The sequence below is a fragment of the Lynx rufus genome, unplaced genomic scaffold (genome assembly GCF_022079265.1).
Source record: "Lynx rufus isolate CCGP_SWC_20201006 ecotype Redwood Valley unplaced genomic scaffold, mLynRuf1.p SCAF_13, whole genome shotgun sequence".
NCBI lineage: Eukaryota > Metazoa > Chordata > Mammalia > Carnivora > Felidae > Lynx > Lynx rufus.
Window position 1 is genome coordinate 29724278 of NW_025814827.1, and position 16584 is coordinate 29740861.

Below are 16584 nucleotides of genomic sequence, written 5' to 3' on the forward strand. Positions count from 1 at the left end.
ACAAGAGTCACTTTGTCCGCAGTTGCTTCTCTGTCTTGGTTTAATTCATAAAGGTTATAATGTTCTCTGAAATAAGTCTACTGTAAGTATAAACTGAGTATTAGTGTTTTAATCATCTCCAATCAGTATGAGACAGATTAATCTCACCACTAAGAATTTCTTAGAAATTAAACATCAGTTTCAAGAAATACAAATGTTTTTTAGAGGGGAATTTAAAGTTATGAATGAACTATGATTAAAATATTTTTTCTTTCTTTCTTTTTTCTTTCTTTCTTTCTTTTTTTAATGTTTATTTATTTTGAGAGAGAGCACGAACTAGGGAGAGGCAGAGAGAGAGAGAGAGAAAGAAAATCCCAAGCAGGTTTGACGCTGTGAGTATCGAACCCAATGGAGGGCTCGATCCCATGAACCGCAAGATCATGACCTGAGCCAAAATCCAGAGCAGATGCTTAACTGACTGAGGCACCCAGGTGCCCCAGATGGTATGGTTTTTAATAGCTCTCTCTAGTAAAGTAAGTAAGGGAATGTTTTCACATGCAAAATTTCATTGGATTCTTACAGTGTTCCTGTGACAGAGGTAGGACAAATACTATTTTCCACTTTTACAGCCAAGAAAATGAGTTCAGCAACAGTATGGTGCTGGGGATCACTGTGAAAGGATGGCAAAATTAGAGGCTGAAGGAACTTCTCTTGTCTGTGATGGATTCCTAAAGCATGTCCAAAATCAGCGTTCCACCCTCACCTTCAAGCTGTTACCTCCAGACTCCAGGGCGGGTGTGCTTATGTCTTAAACCCATCCCAGCTCCTATTCCCTCTAATTTTAGCCAGATATGGTTAGAGAAATTCACAGGTACATTTCCTTTAAAAAGTAAGGAAAGACAAAGCAAAGGTATGAAAACAATGAACTTGATTGTTTTAGCTCACAGGTTGGTTTTCCTGACAGATACATGGGTGTGGCCCAGAGACCCTCTCCTTTATCTACTCACTGTCCAAGAAGGCAACTTGCCTGTCCTTGGGCAATTCTCTTACCTACTTTGCACCCTTCTCTTCCCCTGGAGGAGGGGTTAAACTGACTCTCCAGCCACTCTGTTAGCATAGCACTCCATAGAAAGAAGAAATTATTATACTCCCCACAGTTGTGTATCACATCACTAGCTCTTGTCCATTTGTATCTGATAGCTTTCAACCCCTCCTGAAAAAGATAAGAAGTCACATTCCAAATGCATCCTTTGGAAATCTCCTACAATCATCTATTCCAATGGAGAAAGGAATTCTCAGGTTGGGAATATGCAACACGTGAGCCTGTCAAGTAAGTGGCACCTTTCCCCATACCTCGATTTTTAAAAACTTTTCCACTTTTTCCTTTCCTTTCCAAGAAGGATTTCACAGGGTGATGTTGAAGTCTCAAGGTGCTGGCAAGTCTTTGATATATGGAACAGGGATTTCTCCCAGCACACCTGAAGGAGTCTAGGTGCTTTTCTGTACATCATTCCATTTGTGTGTGAAACTGAGAGGACAGTGCAGGCTAGTGTTTGAGAGCTTGAGCTCTGAAACCAAACTGATCTGGAATTGAACTCCTGCTCTGTTTTTTAGCTGCATGACTCCAGTCAGTTTACTTCACTTCCCTGAGACTCCACGTCTTCATCTACTTAAAAAAAACATGAGCTGTCATCGACTGAGCACTTACTATGTGCTAGGAACTACATATGCTATGTTTTACATGCTTTACATGCATCATCTCATTGAATCCTCACCATAGCCTCGTGAAGTGGGTACTCTTATCATCCCCATTTTATATGTAAGAAAATTGAAGCACAGATTGGTGAAATAGTTTTCCAGAGACGATATAACTAAATGGTGAAACCAGGATACAAACACAGTCAGACTTTAAGACCCATGCTTTGAATTCTTAACTTCCCCTCTAATGGAAATCAGGTCCCCTGCAGAGGTGCTTGGTGCATACACAAGCCCCAAGTAAATGTTAGCTGTGGTATTATTTTCAGCATTGTCATTTGTCCCAAGAGATATCTGGGCCACAAAACAGGTTCTGACGAAGGATATTTGGGGGCTATTCTCGTTGACTGCTGGAGTGTGTGTCTTGCAAATGTCAGACTTCTGGTATTACCTAAACAGATTGTGTGTGAGGAGTTACCTGGGTAAGAAATAGGATAAATGGTTGGCAACTTTTTCTATTTGCCCATGCAAAAAAGTTCTTCAACTGGAAAGAAGTATTAAGTCTCTTATAAAAGAATGGCATGGTGAGCAATAGCTAGCTGAATTGCAGGCAGTACCCAGATTATAAATGGATTATTTTTCAAAAGTTCATTTGTCTGTTGTTATAAATTCTGAATACATAGAAATAAGGTTGCAAATTCCAAGACTATTCACAGAAGTCTATTTATTTAGCCCATTTTAAAGTTCAGTGATAGAAATCATGCCACTAGCCCAAGGACAGGCCTAGGAACAAGGGCGCGCGTGATAAAAGAATAAGAAAAGTGTCTTTCCTGGTACAGAGCAAAGTTGAGATTGAGTATATTCATTATCTATTGCTGTGTAACGAATTATCCCCAAACTTACCATACTAAAACAATGAACATTATTATCTCAGTCTCTGTGGGTCATCTGGGAGTGGCTTAGATGGGAGCTTCTGCTCAGGATCTCTCATGGGGTTTCAGTCAACATCTCCTGGGCTACAAACATCTGAAGGTTTAACTAGGGTGGAGGACCTGCTTCCAATACGGCTCATTCACATCGCTGCTGGCAGGAGGTCTCCATTCTCATCACATGGGCCTTTCCTTGGGGCTGCTTGAGTTCCTCGTGACATGGTAACTCTGGCTTCTCCCAGTGCAAGTGATCCAAGAGAGAACAAGCAGGCAACTACAGTGCCTCTTATGACCTAGTCTTTTAAGTCATCTACTGTCACTTATGTGGCATTCTATTCCTTGTAAGCCATTATGATATTCAATAAGAGCAGCTCACATTCACTGGGAGGGAGATTAAGCTCTACCTCTGGATGGGACAAGTATCTGAATTTGTGAACATACATTAAAATCACTATATAGTTTTTGTTATCCACCCCTCACTCTGTCCAGATACCCAGCGATAGAAAATAGTAAAAATAAATGGGGACGCAGAACTGCACCCCTTCCCAACAAAGCTTACTGTAAGTACCCAAAACAATCCATGCTCCTGCCTCAACTTTCCTTGAACACATCTATCCCCTTTCCTTGGATGGAATCCTATTTGAAGAAGTCATACTAAAGACAGAGCAATCACACTCCTGACATAGTTGCTTTGTTCATTTATCTTTCTCACTAGCAGAATTTCAAGCAGTATAACAAATGAAAAACCACTAACCTACTCCCAAATTGGGTGGATTAAGATATTTGGGGTTAGGAAAGCACTACTCACTAAGCACTCTCCCTTCAGCTGATAATGAACTGAGGGCCCTGATTATTGAATAATTTCCTAGGCAAGACTTCCCTCCCGGGTCTTGGGAACCATGGGATCTCTGATCCAGGTTTCCTAACCTGACTCCCATGGCTGCAGCTCTGTGGGGATATGGTGGGCATTCAAAAGTGAAAGGATTGCTGGGGGAGTTCAAAGGCAGTTGGTGCTCTTGCACCCAAGGCATGCAAGATTTGAAAGTGCATTCTAAATCTTCAGAGGAAAATGATGTTCCATGTGACTTTTATTGCAGATTTTGTAACTTGAAACTTGGCAATCCATGTAGACTACTATCCAAATATGACATCCATTAACACAGGATAAATAGAGGAGTTTGCACTACAAGTCAACTCTGAGTGGAAGCTAGGGGGTTGATCTATGAGTTCTCCTGACAGTGTTGCTGTTTTAAATCTTACTTGAGTCTTAAACCCATTTAGAACATGATGAAAGCTAGGGGACTTGACTCAAGAAAACCCATATAAGCCACAATATTTTGCACATGAATTTAAGGCTTCCAGAAGCCCCTAAAACCCATTCAAGGGCTCTGGATTAAGAATCTCTCAGACTTTTAAGGGAGAAGAGGAGTGGGGAGGCATATTGCCATTCCATTCTGCTATTATTTTTTAAAGTTTATTTATTTGAGAGAGAGAGAGCGAGACAGAGGGACAGAGCATGAGCAGGAGGGGCAGAGAGAGGGAGACACAGAATCCAAAGCAGCTCCAGCTCAGAGCTGTCAGCACAGAGCCCAACACGGGTCTGAAACTCCAAGCTCATGACGTGAGCTGAAGTCAGGCTTAACCCACTGAGCCGCCCAGGCACCCCTCCATGTTACTATTAAAAGTTAAATCTTTAAAAAAAAATTTTTTTTAGATATTTATTTTTGAGAGAGAGAGAGAGAGAAAGAGCGCATGAGTGTGAACAGGGGATGGGCAGAGACAGAGGGAGTCACAGAACCTGAAGCAGGCTCCAGGCTCAGCTGTCAGCACAGAGCCCTAAGCAGGGCTGGAACCCAGGAACCACGAGATCATCCGGGAGATTATGAGCTGAGCTGAAGTCAGACGCTTAACTGAGCCACACCCAGACGCCCCAAAACTTAAATCTAAATCAGAAACTGCTTCTCAGAACTTCTTTTAAATTTGTGGTTGTTAACAGAACCAAAGGCCAAAACGAACACCCCTACTAGATTTTCTGCTTGGGTTTAGTCTATGTTATATGGAGGGAGAAGGGACACTAAGCGAACACACAGGATAACACATACTTGCTGAAAAGCAATAGTAAATATAAAGCAGGCCATAGAACTGCTGACCATAAGCTTTGCTTGCCCTCTCACCCGTGCAGCAAATTTTGTCAACTTGCCAGAGAAGCAGCAACTCGAAGAAAGCAAGCTGCTTAGTTTCTCACGTAGCAAGAAAGCACAAATTCGTTTTCTGCCCAGGATCCGAAACCGAGATCCTGCCCCGAGATTCCTGAGGCCCTCTAGGGTGGAGCGACCTCCCGCAGCAACGCCCAGCCCCAGGCGGGCGGGACCGTTCGAATCTACCCACTCGGACCGCAGGCCCCGGCTCCATCCGCTAGCGCCTCTCCGCCTGGGGAGGCGACAGTGCGGCACCAGAGACTGGGGCTTCCCTGTGAGTGCCCCTCGGGCAGAGCCGGGCGCGCGGGGCTCCGCAGCCGAGACTGGTGCTACGGCCGGGAGGCGGAGGACTGGATGCGGCACGAGCCCCTGCCCCGCCCCTTTGCGGGCGCCGCAGCCCTGCGCCGCGGGCCTGCGTGGGCTCGTGCGGACCCCTCCTTCGCGCTCCTCGCCTGCGGCCGCTGCGGCGCACGCGCGCGGCCTCGCGCAGGGCGGGGAGAGGCGGCGGCCCCCGGCGGCCGGCCCCGAACCTGTCAGACTCGGGAAGCCGGCCTGGAGTTGCGGGCGCGGCAGGCGCGAGGACGGCCCCGCTCCCCGCCCGGCCCCGGGCCGAGCTGCGCGAGTCGGCCCCGCCGAGCCGGCTGGCCGGGGGCGGGGAGATGAGCGGCGGCCCCGCGGCAGCGCCCCAGGTAGATGCGCCGCCCCCTCGTGGAGCCCCGGAGCCTCCGGGCCGGCCTGGCGCCCCCCGCCGCCCCGGGCTTCGGAACTTGTGGGCAGTATTGGGGCGCCTTTAATTTATAGCGTGTTTCGTTTTCCACAGGATGGGGAGGGACGCGCGGCAGTGCCATCGGGAACTGGCTCTCCGGTGAAGTAGGAGCCGCCGGCCGGCCGCCTGCACCGAGCCATTCCGCGCCGCGGCCGCTCAGCCTCTGCCATGGCCGGATCCGGCGCGTGGAAGCGTCTCAAATCTCTGCTACGGAAGGATGATGCGCCGCTGTTTTTAAATGACACCAGCGCCTTTGACTTCTCGGACGAGGTGGGGGACGAGGGGCTTTCTCGGTTTAACAAACTTCGAGTTGTGGTGGCCGATGATGGTTCTGAAATCCCAGAAAGGCCTGTTAACGGGGCGCACCCGGCCCTCCAGGCCGACGACGATTCCTTACTGGACCAGGACTTACCTTTGACCAACAGTCAGCTGAGTCTGAAGGTGGACCCCTGTGACAACTGCAGCAGACAGCGAGAGTTACTGAAGCAGAGAAAGGTGAAAACCAGGTTGACCATTGCTGCCGTTCTTTACTTGCTTTTCATGATTGGAGAACTTGTAGGTGAGTTGTGTGGCCAACTCACTTTCCATTTACCTTGTCCGGAGGGTTGTTGTCAAGCTTTAGCTACACAGGATTTGAGGTTTAAACGTTCTTTTCAGGAAGTTTGTTATTTATCAGTATACCGATCTGATGATATGGAAAGGCCACACGGTTCCAAAGTGCAGATCAGCCTAAGTACAACATAAACTTTCAGAGATAACTGACATTTTCTTCCAGTTCTCCAAACACCGTGACATCTACTGTAAAGCTAAGGACATGAGCTTCATCGTATATCATTTAACTTCCTCTTTAAAAAATTTTTTTAAAAATAATAATGGCCAGGTTAATTTTTGCAACCTTTAAAAATAGTAAATGACCTAGAATAACTTAGAATCATAAAATTATGAAGGTATGAAGTGACCTTACTGAACACCTGCTTTACTTTCTTTTTCACACTTAAGGAATCTGAGGGCCCAAAAGAGGTGTAAATAAGTTGTGAGGACACTTAGCTGGTTAGTGAAAGAGCCACATCTACAGTCCTGGTCTCTATTTTTTTTTGTGTGTGTGTCTGCATTTGACTTCAGGGGTCTCTTCATAGTCTTTCCTTTTGTATTTATAGCCAAGAGATTTTCAGAATTAGCTACTACTAACCTTTAAAGTTTTTCATTATAGTGAGGATCTGAAAGGAAACAGATGGCTCCCCCAGGGTTTATGAACTTGGTTTTTTCACTTTTTAATTACTCAAGTAATACATTCTCACTATAAAATACATTCTTAGAGATTAGTTTCACAGTCACATTAGTGTAATTGCTAACTTCTCTTAGTGACAGTTTACAAAGTGACATAAAAGCAAGGATGTTATTCTGCCATGTTTCTTAACGAGAACCCATGATGAGAATAGAGGTGGCAGTCCAGATTAAGATGCTGGCTGGAGGTTGTATGTGGGAAAATTATATACATTTCCTACCTCATTTTATACCTCCTCCCCAGTCCTCACTTCAGCCATGCTGGCCTTCTTAGTCCCTATGGCTTACAAAGCTCTTTACTGTCCCTAAGGCCTTCAAACTAGCTGATCCCTCTACCTCAGTGGCTCTCAAACTTTTTTGATCTCACTATATAGTAAGAAATACACTTAACACTGTGCCCAGGTGGGCATGCATGCATACATATGTAGGCATGTATGTACACACACACACACACACACACACACACATATTATATAGCATATATATGTATAATTATTTTTTTTTTTAATTTTTTTTTTCAACGTTTATTTATTTTTGGGACAGAGAGAGACAGAGCATGAATGGGCGAGGGGCAGAGAGAGGGAGACACAGAATCGGAAACAGGCTCCAGGCTCCGAGCCATCAGCCCAGAGCCCGACGCGGGGCTCGAACTCACGGACCGCGAGATCGTGACCTGGCTGAAGTCGGACGCTTAACCGACTGCGCCACCCAGGCGCCCCTATATGTATAATTAAGACAAAAGTCTTATTTCTTGTGATGCATTCTAATATTTTTTCAGTTATCCCCCCACCCCACTTAATTGATTTCGTGTTCCACAAAATAGATCAGGGCTTGCAGTTTGAAAAACACTGCTTAACCTTGAGTGGCTTTTCCCAAATCTTCTCTTGACTGGTGTCTTGACATTCATATCTTACTCCAAAAGATACCTCTGAGAGACCTTTTCTGACTAAAGTAAACATCTCCTCTCTCCTGTTCTGTCCCCAACTTTAAATTTTTTTTTTTTTCAACGTTTATTTTTATTTTTGGGACAGAGAGAGAGACAGAGCATGAACGGGGGAGGGGCAGAGAGAGAGGGAGACACAGAATGGGAAACAGGCTCCAGGCTCTGAGCCATCAGCCCAGAGCCTGACGCGGGGCTCGAACTCACGGACCGCGAGATCGTGACCTGGCTGAAGTCGGACGCTTAACCGACTGCGCCACCCAGGCGCCCCTGTCCCCAACTTTAAAAGCCCAAAGCATGAGATTATCTTGTTTGTATATTCACTTGTTTAATACCTCTCTTCTGCTGAAATGTAAGCTGCGTTCTCAGCACCTAAAACAATGACTGGCACAGAGTTGACACTCAATAAATTTGTGTTGAATTAATTTTTATTGTGTTAGAGAATTATAAATGCTTAAGCTATAAAGAAATTAAAAGGAGTTAAGCTGTAGCTGATAAGGCATGGCCTCAGCAGACTAAGATTCAATGACTTGCCCAAATTCACACAGCTAGAAAGTTGAGTCAGTCAGACTTAGTGATTCTTGAAGTTAATATTTAATATTTGAAGTTAAAGTCACATTAATCACAATTTTCCCCCTTAAAATTATTTTACCTAAGTAAAAATTAAGATAAAATTGTTCTGACATACTATTTTTAAAATCTGTTATTTGGTAAATGTGGTTTTGTGAAAGCCACAATAAGTATTTTCTTTCAAATATTTATTTTCAAATAGAAAAATCTTTTGTTAATACAGAAATGCTAATACTTAGGATAAGCATTAACAAATATTCAGAATATTAGAGTTAAATTGTATATAGTAGAGCGTTTATTAAAGTGTATCAAAAACACTTAGAAATAACGTATCTTATATAGGAAGTATGGAATAATTTAAAAAATGAAGTAATTTAAAGATCTGAAAGAGAAGACTTGATTTTGAATCTTGGCATTGCACTAATTTGCTCTGAGACTTTAGACAGGTCTATTCTTCTTTCATTCAGCAAGTATTTTTTGAATACTTAACTCTATGCCAGGCACCGTATTATGTATTGTGGTATGCAATGCAGACAAAACTATTATAATCCCTACTGTTTGAAGCACTTAGTCTAATATAGGGCACAGATATTAAATACATAAATAAATTTAAAATTCATATAGACTTAAATGTTATGAAGAAAAAAAATTAGGTAGTATAAGACATTGTAACCAAGGGGACATAGTTTATGTATGAGCCAGGTATAGTTAAACCAAAAAAAAAGAATGGTAGGAGTTACCCAAGCAAAAGGAGTAGAGGAGTTTTCCAAGTGAAGAGAACAGCATGTACAAAGGTCCTAAAAGCCTCCAAAAAGAAGGCAAGTTTGGCTCGAATATAGTAAGAAAAAAGGAAAAGAGACAGGAGCGCCAGGTCAGGTTGGTTCTGATAGACCATGTTAAGAGTGCAGTTTTGTTTTTTTTTTTAAGTTTATTCAATTTTGAGAGAAAGAGAGAGAGTGAACAGGGGAGGAGCAGAGAGAGGGAGACAGAATCAGAAGCAGGCTCCAGGCTCTGAGCTGTCAGCACAGAGCAAATGGAGAATGACATGATGGGATTTATCTTTTTAAAATACTATTGTGGCTCTTATGTGGAGATGGATTGGAGAGTGCAAGAATGGAAGCAAGTAAACTATTGCAGGGGTCCAGACAAGAAATGATTATGGCTTGGATTAGTGTGGATGGACTGGTTGAGAATCATTCTAGAGGTAACATTAACAAAACTTACTAATGGTTTAGATATGGGGATTAATGAGAGAGCAGCATCAATAATGATTCTGAAGTTTCTCATTTAAGCATCTGAGTGTAGGGAAATGTATGTCATTTATGAAGCACGGAGGAAATACAAAGCAGGATATAGGCATCGGCTCAAGGGTTGTTTCAGACATTTTAATTATCAATTGTATGTAAAATAGCCAAGTAAAGATGCCTAGTGAGCTGTTACATATGAGTCAGTAGTCCAGAAGAGAGGTCAAGTTAAGAGATACAGTGTGTAATGCCATCAGAATGTGAAAAACCAGCTAGAAAACCCAGGTTTTGAGGAACTCCAACTTTGGAAGTCAGGCAGAAGACAAACAGGTATTCCAGAATCTCAGAAAATAGAGTATTTCCACGTGGAAGTAAGTTGAAGCTGCTGAAAGGTCTAATAAGATGAGAACTAAAATATCCTTTGGATTTAGTAACGGTTATTGATTAACAACTGCATTTTTATTGGGAGTGAAAAAGTTTGAATGAATGAATGCAAACAGACTTCCAGATAAAGATAGCAAATGAACTCATGTATCTAAATGTACTTTCTCCTGAAGCCTCTCTTAAACTATAATAAAGGGAATTTTAAATACACACACACACAAAACCGTATATCCATCCATATGTGTATGTGTATGTATATCCACAAAGATTGGGAAAACTAGAGACAAAATAAATTTGGGAAACTAGAGATGGGTGAAAGAAGTAACTGACTTAATAGACCCTAGGAAGTCAGCTCCTAAGCAAGCAGTTGGGGACATCCAAGAAGCAACCTAATTCATCAGAATTCATCAGAAATACCTAGAGAATTTATTTGTAAGTTTGTTTATTTATGTATATAGAGAGAGCACGAGTTGAGGAGAGGCAGAGAGAGAAAGACAGAATTCCAAGCAGGCTCTACACGGACAGCGTGGAACCTGATGCAGGGCCCATAAGATCATGACCTGAACTGAAATCAAGAATTGGACGCTTAACCAACTGAGCCACCCAGGTGCCCCACACCTAGAGAATTTATTAAATAAAACACAAATTGCTGGGGGAGAGTTTCTAATTTCGTAGGTCTGGGATAGGGCCTGAGAATTTGCTTTTCTATCAAGTTCCCAGGGGATGCTGATACTGCTGATCTGGGGACCATACTGAGAACTAACTACTGCACTTCAGAAGCCTCAGTAGGCCCAGAATTGTTTGCACCAGATACCCCTAGGAGTGTGGGTAAAGAGGAAGACTAAGGAAGCTAGTTAAACCCTGTTTAAGAGCCAGTCGGATATAATAATATAATTCCTATCCAGAGAAATAGATTATTTATCAACAAGAATAGGCTAGGGCAGCTGGGTGGCTCTGTTGGTTGAGCGTCTGACTTCTGATCAGGTTACAATCTCACAATCATGTGTTTGAGCCCCACATCAGGCTCTCTGCTGTCAGCACAGAGCCCACTTGCGATCCTAAGTACCCCCCTCTCCCTACCCCTACCCCACTTTCGCTGTCTCTCAAAACAAACTTAAAAAAAAAAAAGATTAGAAAAAAGAATGAGCTGTTGTAAAAAAGAAAATCAGGGTAAAGAGCTTTTCAACAATAAAAACAAAATTTTTAAACTTCATAGAAGTTAGAAGAGAAGATGAATTAAGGTAATCTCTTAGAGAGTAGAGCAAAAAGATAAGAGAAAAAACGTAAGAAAATTAGTGTATCAATCTAAACTCCAAGTAATAGGAGTTTGAGGAATAGAGAAAGCAGAAGAAAAGAAATTACCAACAATATAGTTTAAGAAATTTCTCCAGAACTGAAGGGTGTACATTTCCAGATTAAAACAGTCAACAAAAACCCAGTAAGTTGGGTGAAAATAAACCCACACCAAGGCATATCATTGTGAAATTTCAGAATACAGGGAACACTTTGTTATCTGTTGCCTCAGGCAGCTGCAGTGTTGAACAATTCCCTGTGATTGTTTTTGACAAACCTTCCTTAGGGTTTGCATAGGGCAGATCCCCAAGCCAAGTCCAGTGAAAACAGCCTTGCTAGTATGGCCTTCCAGGGAACTACCAGACAGATCCAATAATGCTAGTTCTTTGGGATTGGGCTTTTTAGGAGCTCTAACCCCATTTGATACCTTGCAGTGGCTGCCAGACTGATATTTTCACTGTGCTTGTTGGTTTTCAGGGCTACCACAGAGCTGGAGAGAGGGAGATGGGTCCAAGGCGAATTAGAATGCCACAGAGCTCACTGTTCTTATAAAGATTCAGTCATTTTCCTTGAATTAATACTTCCTGTGTCAGCCTTTGGTTAATTTCCAGCGTTCTGAAAAAGCTGATTTGGACCATTTTTGCACATATTCTCCCTGCTTTTGTGGAGGAGATTGTTTTCAGAGGTCCTTAGTTTGCTAGTTTTGCTGATCATTATCAACACGTGGCTCTTTAAATATGTTAACTAAAATTAAATAAATTCAACTCCTCAGTTGCACTAGCCATATTTCAAATGCTCAAAAGTTACATGTGACCAGTGTCTACTCTACTGGACAGCATACATAGAATATTTTCATCATCTCAGAAAGTTAATAGACAGTACAACTTTGAAGTATTATTTTTATTTTATAAAGAAACTGAGGCTCAAAAGTATTAACTAACTGGCTGAGAGTTTCAGAGAGTCTAAAATCTCATATTATTAACTACCAAGTTATACTTTCTCTTAGTGATTTTAGCTTTTTAATGTCAAGGGAATACATAAAAGCTGGTATTTGTATAGAGCACACTGAAGTAAATGGATGTGATTTCAAGATCGCCAGCTTGTGTCCTGCTGCTCTTGGCTGTGCACACTCATCCCAGAAAGAGAGGGAACAGTGGCTCAGCACACTTAATGTGTCATAATACCCTGACCATGAAGTTCATTGTAACAGTGATTCTCAGAGGTACCAAGACTAGAAGCGTCGATGTCACCTTGGGAACATGTTAAAAATAGAGATTCTCAAGCCTCATCCAGCTCTATTGAATTAGAAATTCTGGGAGTGGGGCAAGCAATCTGCAGTTTAACAAATCTTCCAGGTGATTCTGATACACAAAAGTTTGAATGCTTGGCATAAAAAAGCTTATTTAATGAATGGTGCTAGGAAAATTGATTCACCATAATAGAACAACGTACATATATGTATACACACACATACACATCTATGAAATGAATTTTACATGCTACATATACATATAATGGCTGGAAAATCAGTGTTAAAAATTGTACTCTAAATACCATGTTTAATCCTTCTGAAACATTGCTGTCTATAACCAAGGGAATCAGTTAAGGTACTAATTAGTTAATGTACTCATGTACATTAAAAAAATGTCTTCCAGGGGCGCCTGGGTGGCGCAGTCGGTTAAGCGTCCGACTTCAGCCAGGTCACGATCTCGCGGTCCGGGAGTTCGAGCCCCGCGTCAGGCTCTGGGCTGATGGCTCAGAGCCTGGAGCCTGTTTCCGATTCTGTGTCTCCCTCTCTCTCTGCCCCTCCCCCGTTCATGCTCTCTCTGTCCCAAAATAAATAAACGTTGAAAAAAAAAATTTAAAAAAAAAAAATGTCTTCCATTTAATTTTGTGTTCAAACCCTCACAACAAGTGAGTATCTACCTTTACCTTTTTTGTAATATTTACATATTGTGGTTATTAATTTCAGTGTCTAATAGGATTAGTAGTTTGAGTAAAAGCTGCAGTGCTAAACCACAAAAATTTCTGTGTGTTAGCCTCCAATTTAGTGGTACTTAATTTTTTAAGGTCATTGACTCCTCAGAGAATCTGTTCTTAGAAATGAAAATTTTCTTTTTTTTAATTGTTTTTAAGGTTTATTTATTTTTGAGAGAGCGAGCAAGCAGGAAAGGGGCAAAGAGAGAAGGAGAAACAGAATCCAAAGCAGGCCTCAGGCTCTGAGCTGTCAGCAGAGTCGGATGGGGGGCTGGAACTCACAACTGTGAGATCATGACCTGAGCTGAACTCGGACTTAACCAACTGAGCCATCCAGGCGCCCCATGAAAGGGATGTTTTCATCACAAAGATATATACATATTTAGTGTTCTGTATAAAATTTCCGAATACCTTGATTTAATTGTGATTGGATAAATATTTAATTGAAAGTTGATGTTTTGTAGGATGTTACATATTTTTGGTTTGATGGCTTATGTTTATTATTTTAACTAACATATTTCTTCTTCTCTCTCATCCTTACTCCAAGGTGGATACATTGCAAATAGCCTAGCAATCATGACAGATGCACTTCATATGTTAACTGACCTAAGTGCTATCATACTGACCCTGCTTGCTTTGTGGCTGTCCTCAAAATCTCCAACCAAAAGATTCACCTTTGGATTTCATCGCTTAGGTAGGTAATTGGAGTTTCTTTTGGTTTATCAAGTTTTATAGTAAAACCACAATGAACTATAACTAACCTTTGATTAACTGAAATCTTTCTGGTGATAACCTATTTGAAAAAAGCAAATGACAACAGATGAACAAGATTTATTCAGATACATATATTCCAGGGTACATTCAGCCTAGTCAGCTAAACTGCTTACACATGTAAAATTATATGGTAATCATTAATCTTTAAGTGTTGTTCCCTATTTCCTGAAGATGTTATCAGAAAAAAAGTTTACCTTCATTTTATTCAACCAGGCAAAACTACATGGGTTTGTTAATGTGTATTATTAACTTTTTTCTTTCACTTCAGGTGTTCCAACCAAAGCTACTGTAGCCCAGATCTTAAGCAGTACTGTCATAGGTATAACATATACTGTGTGGCTGACCTTCACTGCTGCCACTGTATCAATATAATTCTGTAAGTGCTGACAAAGATTCTTTGCTTGACCAAAGTTTAGTCAGTTTCCTGAACCTTCTCCCAAGCCCATCTGTGCACTTCCTTATAAAATCTTATTTTAGCAAAAACCCTTCTAAGCCAATTTAACAGCACCCCCACTCTTAATGTCTGATGGATTATCCTCTAGGCGATGTCTCATTGCACTGGCTTGTGTCTAGCGAGAATTCTGTTATGTCCGTTTAGCCAGAGTCCCCATACTCCTGATGTTTCCCCTTAGTAATTTTCCATCCACTGACTCCCACCTTGCTCCATGGCTGTAAATTCCCCCTTGCTTATTCAGTATTCAGCATTGAGCCCAATCTCTTCCCCCACTGCAGAGTTCTGTTACAGTGGTCCTGTAACCTATCTTGGTAGCTTCCTCTCCCTGAATAAAGTCTTCTTTACCATGTGTTGACAAGTGTCATTAAAATTTTTTTCTTTCACTGTACACATATTTTTATTTTACTATTTTGAGCAAATAAGAATTGAGTTAAAATCATACATTGTTATCCATACAACTCTTTCCTGTGTTACTGTGTTTTTAGATTTTTTACTTATTTTTAAAATATGTATAAGGCAGTTACTTGAACTAATATGTGAAATGCCATATATCCAGATGTCATTTGCTTAGAACCCAAAAACTGACATTTAGGTGGCTTCAGCAAAACCTATCTTAAAGAACCAGAATTAACAACTTGTAGGTTAATTTTGTAGAGACACACTCTAATATATCAGTATATCTGCCGTCACTGACACTGCTAATATATCAATCAGTTCTTCCCCTTCTTGCTTACTTTTTAGCGTAATCTTAACTAAGCTCTAGGTCTTCTAAAATTTAGTCCCTGGGCCTTCTGTGTAAAACTTGACATTGTGCCTTAAAGGCTATATATTTCAAGGAGCTATCCTGATTATCAGATTGGGAAATTATTTGGCATCCCTACCCCTTAGCTGCTTGCTGTACAGGAGAGCTGATGCCCTGAGTGAGGTGTTTCTGTTGTTTGTTAAGCCACTGCATAGCGTACATTGGGATGTGTTCCTAAAACACACCCCACTGTTTACCAACATACTATACGCTCATTTGTTACCTGATTGCCTTGGGCCTTTTAAACAACTTCAAGATTATTTTCAAACTTTAATTTCTTGTGATTTAAACGCCTTCAATTTAAGATCTGACACTCAAACATAGCATCATGGAATAGGGGTTTTTACCTTCCACTACTATTTGGAAGAGTGCATTTCATTTTGTCCTGTGGCTCTTAACCTTTTAGGTTATAGAGCATTTGGAATGCTAATGAAAATAGTGGAGTTCTCCCCCAGAAACATGCAATAACAGAATATAGAAAGTCCCACATATAATAAGAACCCATAATCATGAAAATTCTGTTAGATATCAAAGTAGTACTTAGTGTTTCTCTAGGTAGTCACTTTGTTTCATCATAGATAACAAGCACTATGAAAACATGAGAGAAAACAGAACTCGCTGTTCTATTTGTCTCTGCAAGTTTCTGTGGAGAGTTGAATCTTCCTTTTTCCTTAAAAGTACAAAGTTCACACTTGTGGCCTAGACATCAGCATTTGACTCCTGTCTCTCCTGAGAGTTCCTTGAAATAAAAACAACAAAGAGAAGCAAGGGATTGGGTCACCAATAAGCAAGAAATTTCTGGAAGTTGGAAGATAGATGGGAGTGGGTTGGAGGAAGAAACAGGGAAGCTGTAGCCTAGAGTACACTGAGCCAGGAGCTGGATCAGCCCAGCAGATCTCCAAAGAAGAGCCAGGGACAGAGATGAGTAGGAGGGAGAACTGGGGCTGAAAATAAGCACAATTAATTGAATGGCTATAAATGGGAAACTGTTGCACAACCTTGTGCCTATACTAAAAGCCACTGACTTCGGCACTTTAAATTGTTGAAATGGTGAATTTTGTCTGAAGTTTTTAAAAGTCATCTAAAAAAAAAAGAGTTGTTAAAATCTAGGTAGATGAGTATTTCCCAAAGGTACAGAGGGACTCACATCTTCACTAGAAGGGCCTTTTGGGATCTTCATTTTCTTCTTTGCATTCCAAAATTTTATGAGGCTATATCTAGATATAGAACTTACTTCACTTATTCTGCTCTTTGGGGGAGGATTAAAAAGACAAGGATATGTAGAATTGAATAAG

The 16584-nt window shown here is 41.4% G+C and overlaps 2 protein-coding genes and 1 pseudogene across 2 annotated transcripts in view; 1 reads left to right on the forward strand and 2 right to left on the reverse strand.

The window, feature by feature from the left end:
* BLOC1S6 (biogenesis of lysosomal organelles complex 1 subunit 6) overlaps window positions 1-16584 on the reverse strand; it is a 134315-nt gene that overhangs the window by 82757 nt on the left and 34974 nt on the right. The gene's annotated exons all lie outside the window — the stretch shown is intronic.
* The window catches only part of LOC124508617 (cAMP-regulated phosphoprotein 19-like), a 59872-nt pseudogene that overhangs the window by 11177 nt on the left and 32111 nt on the right, over window positions 1-16584 (reverse strand).
* SLC30A4 (solute carrier family 30 member 4) overlaps window positions 5487-16584 on the forward strand; it is a 29974-nt gene continuing 18876 nt past the window's right edge. Inside the window, exons 1-2 of the mRNA XM_047075153.1 lie at window positions 5487-6126; window positions 13807-13953. Coding sequence (XP_046931109.1) covers window positions 5736-6126; window positions 13807-13953 — 538 coding nt within the window. The 5' untranslated portion in view covers window positions 5487-5735. The remainder of the gene's footprint in view (window positions 6127-13806; window positions 13954-16584) is intronic.